The 21,130-nt window shown below is 38.1% G+C and overlaps 1 protein-coding gene across 1 annotated transcript in view; it reads left to right on the top strand.

Annotated features, from left to right (window-relative positions):
* The window catches only part of LOC114067798 (membrane-associated guanylate kinase, WW and PDZ domain-containing protein 2-like), a gene marked incomplete at its 5' end in the record, with an annotated part of 514,387 nt that overhangs the window by 272,594 nt on the left and 220,663 nt on the right, over positions 1–21,130 (top strand). Inside the window, one exon of the mRNA XM_027903479.1 lies at positions 11,228–11,307. Within this exon, the coding sequence (XP_027759280.1) occupies positions 11,228–11,307 (80 nt within the window). The remainder of the gene's footprint in view (positions 1–11,227; positions 11,308–21,130) is intronic.

The following is a 21,130-nucleotide window of genomic DNA, read 5'->3' as shown; positions in this document are numbered from 1 at the left end:
ACTCTCGTGACCAGTGACAGGACTCCAGGAAATGGCATGAAACTGTGTCAGGGGAGGTTCAGGTTGGATATCAGGAAAAGGTTTTTCACCCAGAGGGTGGTTGGACAGTGGAACAGGCTCCCCAGGGAAGGGGTCAGAGCACAAAGCCTGACAGAGTTGGAGAAGTGTTTGGACAACACTCTCAAGCACATGGTGTGATTTTTGGGGTGTCCTGCACAGGGCCAGGAGTTAGACTCAATGATCTTGTGGGGTCCCTTTCAACTCAACATATTCTATGATTCTATGAATAATATATGTTACCAGAATAAAAATATAGCAATCTTAGTTCATACAGTAGTGTGTTCCACACAAGAAAAAAGAGAAAGGAAAACTAACATCTTCATCATCAGAATACTACTACAGAGGTAGCAGTAGCATTTATGTTTGTTTTAAGGTACTGCCTCAGTTTAGAGCATTAGCTGTTATTCTGATTATTAGTCAGTAAAAATAACATTTGATGGTGTCAATTCTGCTTTTAAGTCCTGTATTTAATGTAAAATGTTGTGACTATCACATGACGTGTAAACAAATGATAAGGATAAAGTTTGTGCATGTGACTTTTGAATGAACACTGGCATGACCAACTATAGCTTCTGGCATATACAAGGCTGAAAATAGCAGTAACTATTAAACATAAGTGTTGTTGCTGAAAAGGGCAAAAATATGCTTATTCTAGAAAAAGAGTAATTATAGTAACTTTACCCAAGCAAGCAAAGAACTAGGATGACCCCAGGGCTAGCTCAAACCCTTGTTTCCTTCCTACCTCTCTCCCAAATTTAATTTTTCTGCACATATTGAGCACTCTGAAAGAAAGCAGACTGAATTATGTGGCACTTTTATTTTACCTGTAACAAAAACTTGTGATATGTTTGGGACATGGGGCAGGGGATGATGGGTAGATAACTCACACACCAAACTATGAGAGTAGTAAATACTGCACTAGGCAATTTAATAGAAAATAAATGTATATACGTGGAATGCAAATAGCCCTGATGCTCTACAGAGCAGCCATTCCCCTCCTCAAATTCCTTTGATGTTACAGCTTACTTCCTTTCCTGGAAATGCTCTGGTTTACAGTGCAGTTCTGACAATGCTCATCATTCACTTCCACTAAATGAATGTTATGTAAAGTAGAGAAATCAATCAAAGGTGCAGACTGGATAGAAAGGCTGTTGTAAGGGCTTCTTACCTTTGGGATTATATTCTTGAACAATGTAGTTGAAAAAAAGTGCAATTACACATCTGTAAAAATACCAGATTATTTACTAGAATCCTAGCAAAGGAACAACTCTCTGATCCTTTGAGTTTTCACATTGCACAGTCTTCACGGGGTTAAGTAGGAATGTAATGCTGTGGGGATGCTGTTAAATTGCCTCTTTGTTTACAAGTCACTTTGGTTAATGGCATGAAGAGACTCCATTTGCTTTCACAAAAAAAGGGAAAGATAAAAAGACAACAAAAACCTATTTGTCTAACAACATCTCCCTGAACAGTAGTAAAGATTGTACTAGATTATTAAATAATAGATGAAAAACAAACATTTTAAAAGTGTACATCACAATGAGTGGGGGAAAAAAGTCACACTAGGCAGCATCTTTTATTGCTTTATTTGAGGCTCATGTGAATTGCGCCTTTAAACAGTAAAGACTCCTAGCAGTAAACGATCTCAAGTTCCAGGTTGTCACAGGTCTACCCAAAGATCTTACATTTTGTGACAGCATTTTCATTCATTCATCTTAAACTAACCTCTAAAATTTGTATGTGATCTAATTTATCAAAAATGCAATAAAAATAATATGGCAGATTTATAGTGAGAGAGGAAGTGACTTCATAAGAAGAAGGACAACTATCTGTAGACAGGATTATTTATTTCTTAATCATTAATGGTTCAGTTAGCATTTTGTAAAGCACGCTGGAAGGAATTTCCTCCGCCTTAAGGACTACAAAAAAGAAATATCATCTACGAGATTCACTGAACGATTCCGAGTGTGGTTGTATTTTAAAGCATGTCTTGGACTGTTTCTTCCTTTCTTTTCCTATCTGACATAGGTGCCTGACCTTATGTTTACCTATTTTAGCATTCACAGACAGAACAGGAAGAGCATATCTTATTGCAAAATAATACTTACCACCGTTTTTCAGGAAGAGCTACTTAAGTACATTTCTTGGGCTGTTTCCAGCCTCCCTTACATATGAATCCCAATTTTCAAATACAGGCACACACTACACAAATAGAACTCCATCTCCTACATTCAGTTTCATTGAGAGCATATGCTAATGAGAACATGCAATAATTAACAGACTGTATATAAATTGGACTGCCATCAAAAAAACCTCCAGTTCTGCTCCTTCTTTCCCACTTTAGGTATGGCTAATGAGTGTGATGTATTTTGGCATGCTTAAATAAATTATAGTCATTGCTGATTTTTAGTTTTTCCCTCTCCTATGGCCAAGGAAAGGCTGCAATTCCCCATAGCCTTCAGACTTCACCTTGCCAGCAACTCTCAAACCACATACAAGCTTCATGTTGTCCTCACAAAGTCAGCAGATGCTGGCTGTGTTGGATCCCAGGCAACTGATGTTTGCTGTGTTGGTCCAGTGCAATGTTGAAGGGAATAAAAAAGGACCAATATACTCATTGCATCTTCCCTTATGTGCAGTCAGCCTTAAATGTGGCCCTCACTCAACTCTCCATTTCCATCCCATACATTATTACATTAGTCAACTGTACAGTTGACTAAACATCATAATACTTTTTTGTAAAAGGCAGAATTGGTTTTGTCTCTCTCTCTCCAGCCCTCTCTTCACCTACAGCCAGCAGAACTCTCTGGAAGGGGTGTGGGGCCAGTAGGACATGAAAACAGGATGAGCTGCTGTTTGTTAAGCTAAGCCTTGATGAATAGTCTCAAGGGTGTTGTTACATAATCCATAATGAAAGCTATTTGACTCTATACTGTTCAAAAGCATAAATGGTTTCCTTTGTTTATACCATATTAATAATTGATTTTTTAGTGGAGAAAACTCTAGAATAAAGTCAAACCTCTTTAGAACATCTTCAGGTCCAGAGAAGAGCAACCAGGCTGGTGAAGGGACTTGAGCACAAGTCCTATGAGGAGAGGCTGAGGGAGCTGGGGCTGTGCAGCCTGGAGAAGAGAAGGCTCAGGGGAGACCTCATCACTCTCTACAACTACCTGAAAGGAGGTTGTAGCCAGGTGGGGGTTGGTTTCTTCTCCCAGGCAACGAGCAGCAGGATAAGAGGGCACGATCTTAAGCTCTGCCAGGGGAGGTTTCAGTTGGATATTAGGAAGAAATTTTTTACAGAGAGGGTAATCAGACATTGGAATGGACTGCCCAGAAAGGTGGTGAATTCACCATCCCTGGCGGTTTTTAAGATGAGGCTGGATGTGGCACTGAGTGCCATGGTCTCGTAAACACGGCAGTGTTCAACTTGATGATCTTGGAGGTCTTTTCCAACCTGGTTGATTCTGTGATCTTTAAAGGATCATATTCTTTGACATGTGGTGATGATTTTTGGCAGAATGTAGCCACATGAGTTTTAGCAAACCATTTTCCAGGACGTCTTGCAGACATTCAGTCTCTTACAACTTTAACACCTACTTCTCCAAACAGCATAGTCAGCATGGCCTTTTGGACCTGTTGCAGTATCTTTTCTAGTTGTTAAAGCTGCCTTTTTTTTTTTTTTTTTTTTTATGAGAGAACTATAAAAGAGTGAAAAACAGATATAAAATAGGCCTTTGCCAGGGACTCTTCACTGTAAAAAACAACCATTACGTTTTTAAATACAGCTGGTGCTATTTCAGGTGATATCTGAAAAGAAGTACAGCTACAAATTGGAAAAGTAAAATCCTGACCTAGTTTGTTTCTAAGAATGTTGCTACTGACTTCAGTGGGATCAATAGCTCTTCATAGTAGTTTTTAAGGTGGGAAAGTGTTTTGACTTCAGGAATATTTATCCCAACATCTTGCTTACCTGAAGAACCATGATATATTTAGTTTTTCCTGGCTGCTCCATCAGTTCACCATCAGAAAGAAGGATATATTAGTTAAGCCTCGATATACCATTAAATTCGACAACTGTGTTCTGTACTAGAAGATACTACTAAAAGGTGGAAGTACACCCTTCTGCCTACTCAACATTGCAGGTATGATTATAGATGTCTGTAATTCTTTTCCCTTGTTTATATGTTGGATCAAAATTGTCAGTTTTGATCAGCATAACAAATCAGATTTCTAATGCTTTTTGGACTTCAATATGACATACAATGGGACAGGCAACAGAAAAGATCCCTCTTTGTTTCTTTCTCCTGAGACCACTTCCTTGCCTCACGGCAAATTAATTAGGAATGGGGAGATGATAGAACTGGAAAGAATTTGTGGAATGCTGAAATCTTTTTTTTTCTCTTGTCTTTTGATGTTATAAAGACATTTTCAGTCTGTGCTAGTGGGGTATTGTCCCTTACTCTCACTTGCTGTTTTTATCTATGCTGACGTCCAGGTCAAACTACCAGCTCAACTCCTCTTGTCTTTCCTCACTTTCTTGTCTTTCCCCCAAAGGTCTCTGCTACTCTACTCTGCAGAATTTCTCTTCCAGCACTTTTCCTCTGATATTTTTAGTGTTGTTATAACTTTTCTCCTTTGTATTTATTGAACTAGAAGATTCAGCTCACCTGCCTTGCCATATAGCATTAGGTATCTAGTATAAACCAGTTGCCAAGACTCCTTCTGTGGTCAGTGGAGAGAGATAATTACCTCCAGAGGCTGATTCAGCCTGTCCAAATACAAGGGAAGAATTCATTTGCAAAATTGTAGCTGCTCTTACCAATAGAGGTGTCCTCAGATATCCAAAGCTATGTCTGCAGTAGTGTGTAATTTGTGTTAAGAGCACACTTTTGAAGGAAATCTTCTGGTTGTCTTCACACACTGATTCAGTTCATGTTTCAGTGTACCCACATTGAATTCCTTTCAGATGAAACTGAAAAGAAAGTTGATCTCTGGGAGTGCACTGGGTTGTCTGCAACCCCTGGACCCCTGAACTCAGTCCATGAGACCAGATTTAAATTAAAACCAGTCTGAATTCCTTCTGATCTAAACCATGTCCGTATCTAAATTAGCAATATCAGCAGACTGCAGTATGAAACACTTACTACTGACAACCCAGCATCCACAGCTTCTAGGTCTTGTCAGGTGCCATGGGCTGCATGCCTGTGAATGTAGTGCATTAACAAAGCTCCCGTTGTGTGTCTTCTGCTTTAAGTTCAAGGGAAAAGCTTACAAGCTTGGAGAATTCTCAGTGTGAAAATGAAGATAACTGAGAGGGAGATTCACTTTAAAAGTGACCTCCTGATCTGAGCCAAAGCACCACTGTAGAGGCATACTAATAGCCCAAGGATCTCCATGGTCGTGGCAGATATGACAGAACTCGTCAAAGCCAGCACCCTTCTGCAGTGATAGTTGGAGGCCATTTGGGACGTGCCATAGCACACGTTATGTTGCTAAGAGCATATGGTTAGTGTGTTCCACTGGAAGATAGGTAAGATAAATTACTCTATATAGGTGTCTCTCCCTTGAATAGAGAGGAATCCTACATATTTAGCTGTGTAATTTCTGTAGTCACATGAGATGAAGGCCATTCTTGGTCAGAAATTAATTGCCTGAGTCAAAGAGAATTACTTCAACAGCAGAAATTACCATAGGAGACTTTAGGCATTTATATATTCCCCTAAAAATCTTGTATAAGCGTCTTCTGCTCCTGCAAATACCTAGAGGCACCACCACTGTATTTGGGCTGAGTACATAAGTGCTTATCTACTGCCCAAGGCCGTCTGAGATTCACAGCATAGACACTCCTAAACCCAAATCTCTTAAAGACCCTGTACTCCGAGCACATCTAACAGACCAGCAGCATGAAATGCAACACAAACTGGCAGCCATAGCTGCTGCCATGCAAACCATGGCCAGAGGACAACTTCCTTTTGTATCTGTCCTACATGTGTGCTAAGAGTATAGGTAGCATCCCACAAAGGATGGATTGCAAAATTGCTGGTTTAATGCTCGATTTTCCTGTCCCTCCACACACAAATTACTTAAGATCATTACTATGCTACTTGAAAAGCTCTGCAGATCTACAAATCTTCAGCATATGAAAAGGAGTTAGTATTTTAGAAGTCAGGGGGTCTATAGTGCATTATGATTGTTCTGTCTCATATACTCCCCTTTGCTCAAGTTGTTAGATTGAGTACCAACTTAAATGTAATGTATTCACAATAAAAACCCAAACAAACCTGTATGTTCTGTCCCCAATGACACTGAAGCAGCACACTGGTAAACACCCATTTTGAAATGCCTTTCACAATAATGTGCAAATTACATACCTTGCACAACTCACAATTTAGAATAGGTTTGCAGTGCTTTCAAAAGAACATTAGGGCTATTCCTGTCAGTAACTACTTTCTATATTTCCTTCAAAAATGTTTCAAGAGATTGTCTGAAGGCTCTGTTAGTACAAGAAACTTTATCTGTCAAAGTGCTTTAAACTGACAGATTGCTAACACAAATTCATTATATTCAAATCTTAAGTAAAATAATATAGTCTAAAAATAATTACAATAAAAATACGTTGTTAAATAAAAAAGCCACACTCCTAATGTTTTTTGCTTCCTAAAGATATGTGGGAATATCCATTGAGATTCCCAGAGAGGCTCTGATCCTGGTACCTAGCTCCAGTGCTATTAACAGGGAACAGAGGCATAATGAGTCTCTGTGAAGTCTTAAAAGCAGAGCTACAAAGAAAATCTGGAGAAGAACAAGAGGTTGAGTCAGGGTTTCTGAGGTATTCTGAGCTTATTTCATTTTATTTAAACAAGTTGAAGAGTATTTTTTCCATATATGTTTAAAATTGTTTGCAACTGATATCAGAGGACTCTGATTCTGATAAATTATTTCTGCTAAGTGTAAGTACTTGGCAAAGAGAAAGGATTCAAGTTAGCTCAGCAGTAATTATTTTATTGACTTTTACGTATAATATTAAGCTCCACTGCCTTACTGAGTGACCTTTAAAAAAAAAAAAATTGCAATACACTTCAGGCCTACATACGGTTTCTATTTTGGGTACAGCAGGTAAAAAATTAGGATGAATTTAAAAATGTTGTGCTGTTCCCATGCTCCACCTACTTGAAGCAACACCAAAAAGATCCTTTGATAACTGCTTTAAAAGTTTCCAAAATTTGGAATTTGCTCTTGATTTTAAGACAGATTCTAAGACATGAATTGTTGATTTGCCACTAGTAACCTCTTAGCTCAGTTGTCCTAGCTAGTAATCTAAATCATTGAAATTGTGTAATGATAGACTTTCTAGACATGTCTTTAATGATAAGGTATAGTTAGTGCTGAGTAATGAAGCACTGGCCAGTGGAAAATGCTGGTGGAGCTACAGCTGTATTTCTCAGAGGACACTTTTGTTGCATCGCTTCACTCTCATTCAGTCAATGACAACTACTCCAAATGCCTATTTGAGCATTTACTCCACAACTGCTGCTGCTATTCATCTGCAATTCATTCATAACTAATCTGTAAATCCCCAGCCCCTTTTCCTTCTGGTCTGTCCATAAGACTTCCCAAATGGACACACATGATTAGACCTAGTGCAAAGGCAGGCAGGCTATGCCTCTACAAGGTTTTTAGTGCTTAAAAGCATTAAATATGCACAGCCTGTGCAGCAGGTAGTTGTTAATGTTATTTTTGCTGTTGGTGTTAATTTGGCCAATTTATTGTTCCTTCTGTCTTCTCTCCCATAGTTAAAGCTTTCCTATCAAGGCTTCTTTTAAATTATATTAAAAACTGGTGAGGAGATAAATGTTGTCTCCCTTGAGCTTTTACAGATTCTAGTCCATTGCAGAGCTGAAGAGGGAATAGACAAAGCCTTGGGACACAGGGGAGATGGTGTCTCTGCAGCCTGCCCTGGAACATCCAGCAAGCCAGCACCACTGTGCTTTTTTTCTTACTCACATTCCCAATGTGTCCCGCCTGTGTGGGGAAGAATCTGCCACTCTTCTGTTTCTATGGTTGTCTAACCCCAATTCTAGTCCTTGCTTGAAGGGTAAGAGGAGGTTACTCTGAACAGCACTGCATAGCATGAGCATGGCACTGTAGCCAAGTAGTCATGCCCATCCTTCTCCTAGGAGTGTTTGTATGTTGTATACCCAGTTGCCAAGACAATCTAAGCAAACTGCACTATGTAGAGCATAATTGGAGACTGATGGTACTGTAGAGGTGTGAAAAAAAACAGGTGGGGGTTGATTTTACCTTCTTTGAAGTCCTCTCTCCAGAGCAGGAAAAGATTTCTTACCCCCTGGAGCACCTGTCTAGAAGCACATGAAGTCCCATTGCAAGAGGCAGCATTTATGTTTAGTGCACATGATGAAGTGGAGAGGCAGGGCTAGGGAAAAGGCATGGATATGGGTAAGGAGGAGCGGGATGAATTTCAAAAGGTACTTTGCTCCTTGAGTTATTTGTTACAGATAAAAGTTCTTGTGGATGAGTTTTGCTTTTACTAAGTAGATGAGTGGGTTTGAGTGACAGCACCTAGAAGAGGAGATTCAGTGCTGAAAGAGCTGAGGTAAATGAAATATCATCTTCATTCTCTGAAATGTTGCTGTGAACTGAAGGATTGCTCTTCTTTTGGAAGAGCTGTTGATTTTTTACTTCAGTTATGGGGTTTTTTTAGTATGGCCACAGTGCACAAAACTGGAAGAGTCAGTCTTGCTGGGTTTATGGAAGCCACATTTATGCATAACTGTTTGCTTGCTGTTCTCAGTTTCAAGGAAAGCCTTGGAGGTTGCAGTTCAACTAATTCACAATTTTAAATATTGATACTGAATTTGGCTTGTTTTCAGTTTGGCATCCATCTTTACAGATACTGAAAACTCATTTCTCGGGTCTATTCTTGAAGTGTCATAGGAGTTCTCAGGGCTGGTGAATTGGTCTATTCTGATGGATGGACTTAGAAGGAAAATATCGGTCAGTTGACCAGCAACAGTTGACTTCTAGTACTGCTGCTGCCACTGGCTTGTTTGGTGGCTGTGGACAGTAATTTCATGACTCCGTGACTCCATTTTCTTACCTTTAAAACAGAGTGGATTATTTCCTTTGTAAAATTCTTTGAGATTTGCTCTACACCACAGCAAACATTGCTAACAGTAGTTGTATATATTACTCTTTTAAAGCCATAGGAAATATCTGTGATTCTGATTTAGTCCCTGCAATCAGTGGGGGGCCCTAAAATAAATCAGAATTAATAGCTGGGAGAGAGTGCCTGTTGTACAGACATGCCCACACTCTAGAGGTGCAACTGCAACTTCCACGGGTATGTCCAAACTTACTCTTAGCTCTGTCACTGCTAACAGGGTACCTGTAGTAGTATGGAGCTCAGCATGTGCTGCTGGATGCACCCAAGTAGCTCAGATGCCAGGGTGATGAGCCCACGCTGAGCTCCACACTGCTGCACTGACAGCATGTTGCCAGCATCTCCCCTAGTTAATTTAAAGCTAGCTCGAGTATGTCTGCACAAGCTGCAGTTAGGCTGTGACTGCAGCATAAAAATGCACCCTACAGGAGACCACAGGCAGCCAGAGCTTCAGAAAAAGTGTCTTAGTTACACTTCCAATCAGGCACGGGCTGCTGGCACCATTTCAAATTCACCTTACCTTTGGCTTATCATTCTTCATACTCCGCAAATATGGCTCTGCTCTCAAAGTAAGCAAAGGGTTTGTTTATCCTCCTCGCCTGTCATTATTGGTGTTCTGGACTAGATAATACTTTAAAAAAGAATTTAAATGTCTCAATTTTCATTTTAGTTGGCACTTTATCCACACATAACTCTCATCTACCTGTTTTCCATCCAAAATGTGGAGGAAGCTTTAACATGGTGACAATATCGAGAAGCAGGCACTATCACTCTATTTTGAGAGAGAGAGAGAGAGAAATCGAGGCAGAGAAAAAATCATCTGCCATGGAAGGCAAGGTGGGAGAAGGAACTGGTTCTAGGCACTTAATTTTTCCTAGAGGAACCAGTGGTATTTGGATCACACGGACTGTATCAGTAACTCACCAACTCCCAATTGCATCCTAATCCATTTTTTGCCAGGTCCCATTTTTGTACACCTTATACTAATGTTTATAAGAGAAGTCATAAGCACACTTTAAAATGACACAGCAAATTAATAATAAACTAAATAATTCAGTACTGTATGGAACAAGCTTCCTCCTAGGATGCATAAGATAAATAAAACATGGATTAGAAGTGTCTCTGAATGATGGTATTGTAGGAAAGGCATCTTAAAAAAATCAAGGAATAATGATCACATCCCTTTGTGTTTTATAGTCTTCCTTTCTTAATATATTTAAAATATTTGGCTCCAAATTTGATTGCTTATGGGCAAGGTATAAATTGAAAGGGTCTCATTAGCTGCACTAAGTATCAATTCATTTGGCAAAATAATTTCCCAGAAAACAATTTGTGCCAGTTGAACGCTATTTGATGGCTGATTTCTCAAAGATCTATTCTGAGTATAGAAAGAAGCCACATGATTCATTCAGCTTGTGCATATCTATTTTATCTCTATAGAAGGATTATATATGGAGAGATAAAGGTTTGTTAAACAAAGTATCATTAATCACCCTGTCCGGAAATGTAGACTTTGCAGGAGCATGCTGTAATTTGCATCACTTTTGCTATGCCTTGTCAGTGCTGCTGGTGAGAAATAACAAACCTGTATTTATGAAAAGGACAGATTTAAGATGAAAATAATTCTGTCCAAAAACTGTGAGAATGGTACAGAATCCTGTCGCCTGCACTCGTTCAACGGGAGAACACTGTATTTGTAATAAATTCCTTTTGCTCTGGATGAGTTCTGCATTTTCAATGAGGTTAACTTGGCAACATTCTAGTTGATTTTAATAAAAATAGCTGCTTTGAGGACAGGGAGCTGAGGTTGCCAAATTTACAGCTGCCTTGCACAATTACTCTTACACCTCCTTCAGGGCTACTTAGAACCAGTAAGCAAATTAAGTGTATCGATTGCAATTTTGTTGGACTAACCCTTTTTTCTTAAGGAATAAACTTGATTCCTTTCAGTATGTGTCTGCTCAGAGTGATCTCTTTTCTTTTCAGCCATAACACAAAGACAACATCATGGCTGGATCCACGACTTGCGAAAAAGGCTAAACCTCCAGAAGAGTGCAAAGAAAATGGTAGGTGATTAAGTTTTCCTTGCTGCTCAGAGGGGATTTGCCTTTGTGTGTGTCTCTCTCTTTCAGTTCTTACAAAAATCAGGCATTTGGGGGAATGATGAAAGGTGTTTAATTGCTGCTTTGGTTAGAAGCCATAAGTGATACCAGTTCTCAGTGTGCCATGTGTTTCTGCTTTTTATTCCCCTTTCTGATGCTATCCAAAGCTGAGGATCACAAGTGTGTTTTCTGCCTGTTGTGTGTGTGACTCCGGGACTGACCCTCTCCCTCATCTCCTACAGAGAACTTTGGTCTGCAGAACAGAATCCCTTTTCAGATTCTGAGCTTTTAATCTACAGGCGATTCAATGCATAAGGGAAACTAGCAGCACCGTGGGAATATGAATATTGTTTGATTTGTATTTAAAGGTACAGTGCTATGCTATTTAGTAGCCAATTTAAAAAAATAGTGTCTGATAAAACAGGGTGTGGGAGGGAGAAAAAAGATCAGTGTCTGTCAGAGTTCAAGGCTGGATTTGGGGGGTACTGCATTGTTAATGCTTTAAAATTTAAAAGCGTATGTACTGTTGAGGATGCTTAAAGGAGCTGTAGCTGTTGTGCAGGAGACACGACTATGCTGACAGATTTAGAGATATGAAATAATACAAATGATATCAAACTATTTTTGCATTAAATATAATTTCTAATTTTTGTCTGGTAAAGTTTATCACTATTTAAAATCATTTAATAAAGTAAATATAAAAATGTGTTGCAATAGATCTTTTTCTGATAAGGTTTTTATTTTCATTGTTTTATAGTTCCATGTCTGTTTGATAAGTCAGTTAAGAAGTAATGATTTCTAAAGACTGCTACTTATTTTATTGTTGTGAGGTACAGAGTATTAAATGCATGCATGCATGCTATGTGCATTAATTAAAGCATTTTAAAATATTTTAAATGTATTAATAGTTTTTTTATGTACTGCATCTGATTTATTTCAAATTTTCCAAAATATATGCATTTGGTTAATGTAAATACTATTAATAGAATGAAAACTCAGGGCTGATAAGGAGGTCACTGAGGAGTCGCTGACTGTATGAATTGCAGGGTTAGTGCTTTGGTTAAAAAAGGTTCCTGGGGTTTTTTTTGTAAATAGCTTTCTTTTCAAAGATTGCTATATTCGAAAAATCCCTTCTTTATTTCAGCAGCAGTTCTGACGTTCTCTTCTGACATCAGAAATTACATGTCTGAATGATTTTGTGATGCTTATTCTAGCACTGACAACACTAGCTCCCATAGTAAATTCTACAGTGAATATAATAGAACTGTGGTACTGAAACAAAACAAGGGCACAGGAGTTTTGCTTTCTAAATCTCTCATGTTACTTATATGAAGCTGTATCTTAGCCTGCTCCTTAAGAAATACTAGAGGGAAAGGCAGATAAAAAATCCACCAACATATATGGAGTAGCATAACAGTTACCTGGAGTATGTGTTGGTTTTTTTTCTTCTCTTTTCTCTTTTTCTGTTAGTTGATGTATACTGAGATCACAACAAGCACTGAAATGCCAAAAGAAGTACCAAATTATCTGAAACAATTTAAAATTAAGATTGGTGCATTAAAGAAGCAGCATTATTTTGTAGTTATTTGACTACTGAATTATTGAATTACTATAGTATGCTGGGTCATGTTGTTCTTTTAAGACTGCTCAGCTCATTAATGCAAAGTACTTAGAGTGATGCATAAAAGACTTTAGGGAGAGATTTTCTATTCTTACAGCAATTGTTCTTGCAATATCCTCTCTTTTCTAAAGTTCTTCTGTTGTTTGAAATTGTCGCTTGTCTTTTTTTTTTTTTTTAATCTAATACCTTCAGAAGAAAAAGTTCTTAAAAATCACTGATATGCTTTAAAATGACTGTACCTTGCCATGGAGGTCCAACACAAGGGACTTTCCTATAGGACATGGGGATTTGGAATTTTTGCTTAGATTTAATCTCTCATCAAGAATTAATTTCAGCTATGGTTTGGTAACTGTTTTATGCCAAACAGCTTTTCTGTTACACTTTGTGATTTATTCTGGCGCATTTTACTCAGACATATAAAATTTTAGAAAGACATCAGTGTTTAGATAGGAAGCAATGCCTTGCTGCTTTATCGCTATCTTAGTAACTTGTGCTTTTCATTGACATTCATTTTGTCACATCAGAAATTTGTATTAATTCTCTGAGATATGACGTCCGTATCACCTACCAGAGTCTCATATCAAGTTTTCGTTGTGAACAACTTAACTTCTGTGTTCTCCTTTCAATTCAAATCCTGCCAAATCCTCCTTCTTCATTCTGCCACCAACATGCAGCCTCCACACCAGGCAATGTCCACGCAACATGCAATATCTGAGTCCTGACGCTCTGAGCTAGTGATCTTGAGGGCCCCCTCTGCCACAGGCATTTTATCTCTTACACTTTCAGCTCTTCAATACTCCTTTGCCAAATACAATTTCTTCATTATCTCTGGCTTCTGTATCTGCAAATCCCAGTGCTTGCTCATTTCCCTTTGCAAAATCTGAATCAACTTTCCAGCACATCCCTCCTCTTGAAAAATTTTCACATGCCTTTGCCAAGAGATTGACAAGCTCTACCAAGTCAAGCTTTCTTTACTTCCATGCTGTGGACTCTTTCTCTTTTCCTTTAATGACACCCACTGCTCTAAATCCTTTTGTAGGTCAGGAGGTTTTAAGGCTGATCTTTTTTGCTGTCTTTCTCATGAAACTTATGTGAGTTTCAGCAAATTACTTTGACTTTTGCTTTGTCAGATCTACTCAGATGGCAGGTCTTTGAAGCAAGAACTGCATCTTACTCTTACGTTTGTATGGCGCCAATCTGAATTTCATAATATAATAAGCAGAAATAGCTGGCAATTCTTCAAAACCAGATGCAATTTTTTACACGTTTCTGATTTCCTGCAGAAAATCTTGATGTTAATAGAAATAATTGTGTTTTTTCTGCTGAAAATATGAATTAAATATTTGTTTTTCCTGAATTAAAATACTTCTTTTAAATGATTTTTGTTCCACCTCAAAATTAGTTAAACAGTTTTTCTGTATAGAGTACTACAGAAGTTACAGTTCTGCCCCTTTTGTTTCTGTGAGCTACATTCACTGGTTGCTAAATTTTCTGTAAAGTCATATAACATAGCAGACTCACAGGATTTGCATGATTATGGGTATATTATGTGAGTGGTCTTCCAATGGAGTCTGTTCTTTGGGAGAGAATATGGAAAAGAATTACAAGTTCCATAAGGTAGAAAGAAATGTAGTTTAATATTGAAAGGCAGTTCAGCTCTAATGACATGAAATATCACAGGGTTTAGAAAGTTCACTTTTTGTTAAAAAATTTAGAGATTAATTTTTTCAAATTCTCTAATTCGTTTAAGAGAACTTTCATTCTGGAAAAAAATTAACATTTTCTTTGATATCCAATTTGGAGATTAAACAACTGTTGAAAATTCCTGTGATCAGATATGTCAAATTTCCCTTATTTCCTTACAACAGATTTTACTAATTTCATTACTAATCTATCCCAAGCAGTAGTCTCCATCCCTCTTAACCCTCCCTATTTTTTTGTCAGCTTCCTTTCCCCAATCTCTTAGTTTTCAAATACAAGTAGGCCTATGACTATAAATAAAACTTTGATTTCACCTAGTGTTCATCTGTCATCTGTCTTTCCATCTCCTCCACACCCACCAACTTGACTGCAAAATATAGATGTTTATGTAGGGTGAACCGAGTTGCCTCTGTGTTTCATTGACTGTGAATGTCAGCTCTGCTTTGACAATTAGAGGACACAGACACCTGATTCACATGTAAACACCTGTATGTAGACAGACTGCTGCATTTAGGTGTTTTCATCTGGAACTGAACCCCACCCTCACATTTTGTCAGGTTATGCTTTTCCCCCTTCCTGTACTCATAGGCAATAACCTCTGATGCATTCACTGCCTTCAGTTCTCTTCTTTAGAATTCTTCAGATTCTTCACTATGCTGTAGTAAGACATATCAACCTTTTATAGTTTTGTTTTATAGATGCATTTGGCCATAGGCATGCTTGTTTTATGGGCAAAGCATTACTTATTGATTCCCTGACACATATTTTCACTGGAAACCAAGTTGTGAACTTTTATCTTATATGGATACAATTTGTGTTTTCCGATGCCTGTCCAACTTGCAGAAGATAAACACTTTTCTGTGAATAGGTTCTTATTTGATTGTAGAGAACTTGAGTTTGAAAACAAATCTTTCAGCAGTCCAGGGTACAAGGGGCTGTGGGACTTTTTCGCTTACTGGGATGTATCCATATCAGAGATTTACATGTGAAACTTGGGCAGAGCACTGCTATACATGGCCAGAAGAGGAGGTGGAAGGAAGAGGAAGTGCCCTCCGCTGTGTGAAAAAAAGCACTAGCAAGACATGTTACAACTCCAGATCAAGTCCCTCTCTCTGTTGAAGGAAGGATCCCAATATGAACTGGGAGAGAAGGCTAGTGTTTGGGTTTCATCTGGTGCCATGTGACCCTGAGCACTGTGTCTCTCAACATGGTATTCTGCTCATTGCTTCCAACAATTTTTTCTCTCAGTGACTTGTAAAAAGCTTTTTCTTCTTTTCTATCTCTGCAAACCAGATTAGCCTGTGCAAGCTAGAAAGTAGCTGCTGAGCTTAGGGTATCTGTTGAAATTATATTTATCTTGCAATATATTTATCTTTGAGATACCTGTATCTCAGCTAAATTTAGTTAAAAACTGCAGAGGAGAATGGTGAACAGTCAAACAGTACAAACCCATAAAGTTCATTTCCCCAGGAAACCAAAGTAGAAAGAAATATCATCTTCAGAAAAATAGTTTTTAATTCTTGATGAAAACAACGACTCCTATAATTATACAAGTCATGACTGATATCTAATGCTATGTGCTAGTTACATTGTGTGTTAAATAGTTAAATACCATTTGTTCCACTACAGTTAAGGGTTTACCAGCATTACTATTTTAAACCTTGTTTCCAGGGAATTTTATTTGCTGTTCGAAATATGTTGAGGAGAGTCTCTTTTTTAGACTTAGTACCCACATAGCTTAATTCTTTTCTTCAAATACTGGAATGTTGTTGGTTATTAAATAGGTCACCATATGAAATAATACTTTTATAGAGAGTGAGACATGCCTATATACAAGGAGGTCATTACTTATTTTATTAGCAGTTGGTATGTGCATTTTTTCAAGAAAGCTATCTTGGAGAATTTTAACTTAATGCTAATTTATAACACGACTAAGCCAGAAATAAATAAGGACCACAGAAGAGTCTGTCTCCAACACAGTTTCCAGCCCATGGCAGCTATGCAATTCATAAAAATTTAGTTGGTCTATGTTATCTTTCATTATTCCTCTTGGCGTCAGTTAATAAAAAACAGTGCTGACCACACTGAAAGAAACCTTTCTGCCTATCCACCTGTCCATCTCACATGAAATTTCAGGAATACTTTAAGTGGGTTTAACTCTTCTTCACTGAATCCATTTGGAGGCTGGACTCTAAACTTTAGTTAATATTTTCCTTGAAAAATACAGAATCATTCTGTCTCAATATAGATGTATTAAGTGATTTGAAATGGGAGGGGAAGCATAGTGCACAATCACAACGGGCAGGAGGTGGCCAAGGAATTTGACTCTCTGTGAAGGGACAAGGAAACAATTCCCCATCACAGCTGATATGGGCACCTAACCATGGGCACAGCTGATATGGGCACCTGTTGCTTGCTGCAACACCTGATATTTGGAGACCCAGAGGGAATCCAGATCCTTGTGTTGGGAATTTATTTGGTGGTAGGATATCAAGTACAAAACGCCAAGCCAAAAAGCCTTCACAGTCAAGAGGGAAATCACAGAAGACAGAAAAGAGGGAAGGTTAATCCCAAGCTTGCATCTGGAATTTTTATCTGTTCCAGATTTTAGCAAATTATTCAAGGCTCTGAAGTATTACATCCACCTAAGAGCCAGACTGTCATCCTCTGCATCCTCTACTGAGGACCAGTCCTCATATATGTTTCTCCAAAAAATGGGGGGGGGGAATATTTGTTTTATTTTAAATCAAAAGTTTCTGCATTACTGCCTGAAAAGATACTATCCTGCAGGTGAGAAAAAATTTTATTTTTGACTAGGTTCTGCCAGGTGGGGTGCAGAATATAATTTCAGATTCATCAATCCAGAGAGAAAAAGTGGAGAGAAAAGCTCCAGAGAGCAGCATAGAGCATGACACCGTCCCTCGACATTTTAAACCATCTCTTCTGGGATGGTTTGAGTTCCTATGCCAAGAACTGTTGTTCTGGGGTTTTTCCCAAGGGCAAATAAGCAAAGCTTACAGAGTTCAGCTGAGAGTGCCAGGCACACATGAGTAATTTTGCTGCAAACTTTGATACTGCTCTGCAAGCTCTTTTCAATTCAGACATCAAACCCCTTCCTGTTCCAGGCCTGAGTCACTTCTGAGTAAGGACTGCCCATCACACACTTCTGCCTGGTGGCTTTGTGATAGGAACAAATGACTAGGAATTAGGAAGTGGATTGACAGACTACCAAATTCATTTGCTGTTTTGACTTAAATCCAGGTGTTTCCAGATGATAAGAATATTGCACCTTTGAGCCACAGAGTTTTTACTTAGAACTCTCTTTTGCAGATTATTAACACCATTTTAAGTAGTATTTAATAAGTTCTGTAATGGAGCTGGCTTTACTTGTAATAACATTGATCACAATAAATTTTTTTCTATCTTTTTTTCTGGCATACTGAACATGCTTTTCTCATCTTCCACTTTCAATTTTGGGTCAATTAAACTGTAACAAAATATTTTGAACTGTTAAGACCTTTGGAAGGGCATTTCATGCTGGCAACACCATCTGGGCAGTAATTGACCAAAAAAACCTTCCATGCCAAACTCACAATATTAATAATAAAAGAAAGGGGTCACCTCATTAGAGTTTCTTCCTGGGAAGAAGACACTTCTCTGGACAACCTGGTTCAGTGACACATTTTAGAAGAGGAAGTTTTAGAAGTTTTAGATAAGTTTTTAGACAAAATAGCTGCCCACATGAACAAACCTTGGCTGTCTATGCCTTGGGCAACTTCCTGGTGTCTCCCTGGGGGAACTCTAGGATACAGTGATTCCTTGGATCACACCTATCAGTGTAAGAGGTAAGTCCTTTAACCTGTAATGGACTAATAAGTATTACTTTGCTTTCAGAACCATTACAGTTTCTCACAGTCTCAGCCGTACAAATCCCTGTAGAGTATTAACCCCAGTCTTAAATAGAGTCAGTAATTGCAAAGACAAGAATGAATAAAATCATAGGAAAAAAAAATCTGTTTTACCCAATAATTCAGCTAGGATTTGTCTCTCTTTCACTCACTGCTCTTACTGCTCACCCAGACTGCATTTAAAGTGGAGATGCCCAGGATCCAGAGGCATCCCACAGCTCCTTGCTGTTACAGCTCACAGCCTGCAAGGATCCCTTCCTCTGGAGGTATTGGCAGCTCGCAGTAACTCTTTCAGCAACCTAAATATTGTAAAGGTAGCTAAATGCGGGCTGAGGAAGCTACTACCTTGTCCCGTGGTCTTTGATGAGGCAAATCACAGGCTTTCATTTTAATTAGTTCATGATGTTATGAAAACAAATCACTTCCAGTTTCAGTTTCGTGAAAGAGGGTCATGTAAACACACCTTTCATATGTCTGCGAAACTTATTTGCTTGTAAAATGCACTGAGATTCTCAGCTGAAAAAGGTCATAGAGGTAGTAACTATTTTTTGGTTAATGGCCCTTTCGACTCTAAGTCTTTATTATACCCTGTATAACAAATGTCCACTGTAATGAATGCAGCATGTTCATTAGTCATGTAAGATATAGTGAATAATACATTTTAAAACAGCAATAAAGGTTGACTAATATTTTATAAAAGTTTTTTAAATTTTAGTTTAATTTCAGAATAAAATAAACACATTCACCAGTGATGTACCCCAAAACAGAGCCAGCAAGTTGGAGCTAACATGATAGTACAGTTTGAAAGGTGGTCCAAGGCTACATGACCACTACAGAATGGCAATGGTATCTTGAGTTCCTGCTGGAGCTGCTGAAGCTCCTCACATCCAGTTTCTGATAGCATCTCCTTTTCATTTTGCTGCCAAGTTAACTGGCTAAGCTTAAGTAGTTTTCATCTGCAATGTGTAATGAAATTTAAAAAGGGAGGGAGAGAGATTTTGTAAACTCATCAAGAGAAACAGGGCCAAAGTTTTAACAATTCACATCTTTAACAAGCTATAAATTGGATTCCACTCACCACTGAAGCAAGTAGCAAAATTCTTATTGACTGCACAAGGTTGATTTTTGCCGCTAAAATGCAAGCATTGTGCATAGAGGTGGCCTTAAATATTCCTACAAGGACCATTGAAAGGAATGGTCCTACCTTTTAACATGGAAAAGAATTCACACCACCACCTTTTTCAAAGATCACACTCAAGGTCTTGATGCCAGTAAAGAACAAAAGGTTGAAATTCCTTTAAAATATAGTTTAATCATAGGTAGAAATCAGCACACATGATTTTCAATCCTATTCTCTGTCTAGCTTTAATCCTTCAACCCTTGACTTCTAAATGGCAATGAAGCACGATATATTTAACAAAGAGGGCTTGCAGGATTATATTAATTTCAATATGTCCAGTTACCTTAATATTTATTATTTCTCCTCCCTCTGACTTTTATGAAAGCTCTTGTTTTTAACAGTGATAATTAATGAAAAAGGAATGGTAATCTTCTCCTTTTCTCCTTTTAAAAAATTATTCTCCATAATCACTTCATTTTGAATTTAATCCAGAAGGTCAACAATTCCATCAAATTTGTAAGTTAAAAAAACAATTCAGTGCTTCTTGCTGGCAAGTTGGCCTTCTTGCAGAGGTCCATTGGGTATTTCCTGGCAATTATCTCAAAGTCAGTTACTGACAGATAAGAACTATGATGACTTGATAAAATCTCTAATAACACTTGTTATTTTTCAGATAGTTTTAAAGGCAAAATATTTTTTCCCAACATCCTTTGATTGCTCTTAGCTTACAACTGCTTGTGAAGCAGTTGAGCTTCACAAATACAGTTACCTCAGGGTTTTGTCTTAATATTAACTTAATATTCCTTATACTTTATTTTCTTTTTATTTTTGCAATGTGCTTTTAAAAAGGTGTGTTATTTTCTTTTTGTGACACCTGGGCTTTGATTCTAGCCTAAAATCTTTAGAGTGGATGTTGGAGTCCCTGTTAAATAGAACTGGAAAATCCTGTCTGAGCAGAGATATCCCGTATTTAAGATTTGACAGATAACGCAGCACTTTAAAAAGGCTCTGTCTTTCATGACTAATACCCTTGCAGACCCAGTGGCAGATAATCACTGTTTGTGGGACAGACAGAGAAAAAAAAAAAGTCCTGGTAACATTTAAAGTTGTTGAGAAGTGCATCTGCCTGAGTGGGAGGAAGGCACAGGCACTTGACATGAGAATTTCTATTGTAGAACCATTGGGAAGGGAGGAACTGCATTTTCAGAATTCATAGTAGAAGACTTTGGAATAAAATAAGTGGTTATAAAAGGTGGAAAGTATAAAAAGCAGAGATGTGGATAACATGTTGTTTGCTATATAAAAAGAGTTTTGGATTTGTGATGCATTTATACATTAGAATTATTTCAGTATAGAAAGGTGAAGAGGGAAAAATATCTCTAGATCCGAGGAAATCCTGCACCTGGTAAAGATAGGAACAAAGGAATGGTAAGGCAA

This window comes from Empidonax traillii, unplaced genomic scaffold, assembly GCF_003031625.1.
Source record: "Empidonax traillii isolate 1590-97213 ecotype Southwest subspecies unplaced genomic scaffold, ASM303162v1 scaffold968:size590757, whole genome shotgun sequence".
Taxonomy (NCBI): domain Eukaryota; kingdom Metazoa; phylum Chordata; class Aves; order Passeriformes; family Tyrannidae; genus Empidonax; species Empidonax traillii.
The sequence above is the reverse complement of the archived record's forward strand: the minus strand, read 5'-3'. Positions and strand labels throughout refer to the sequence as shown.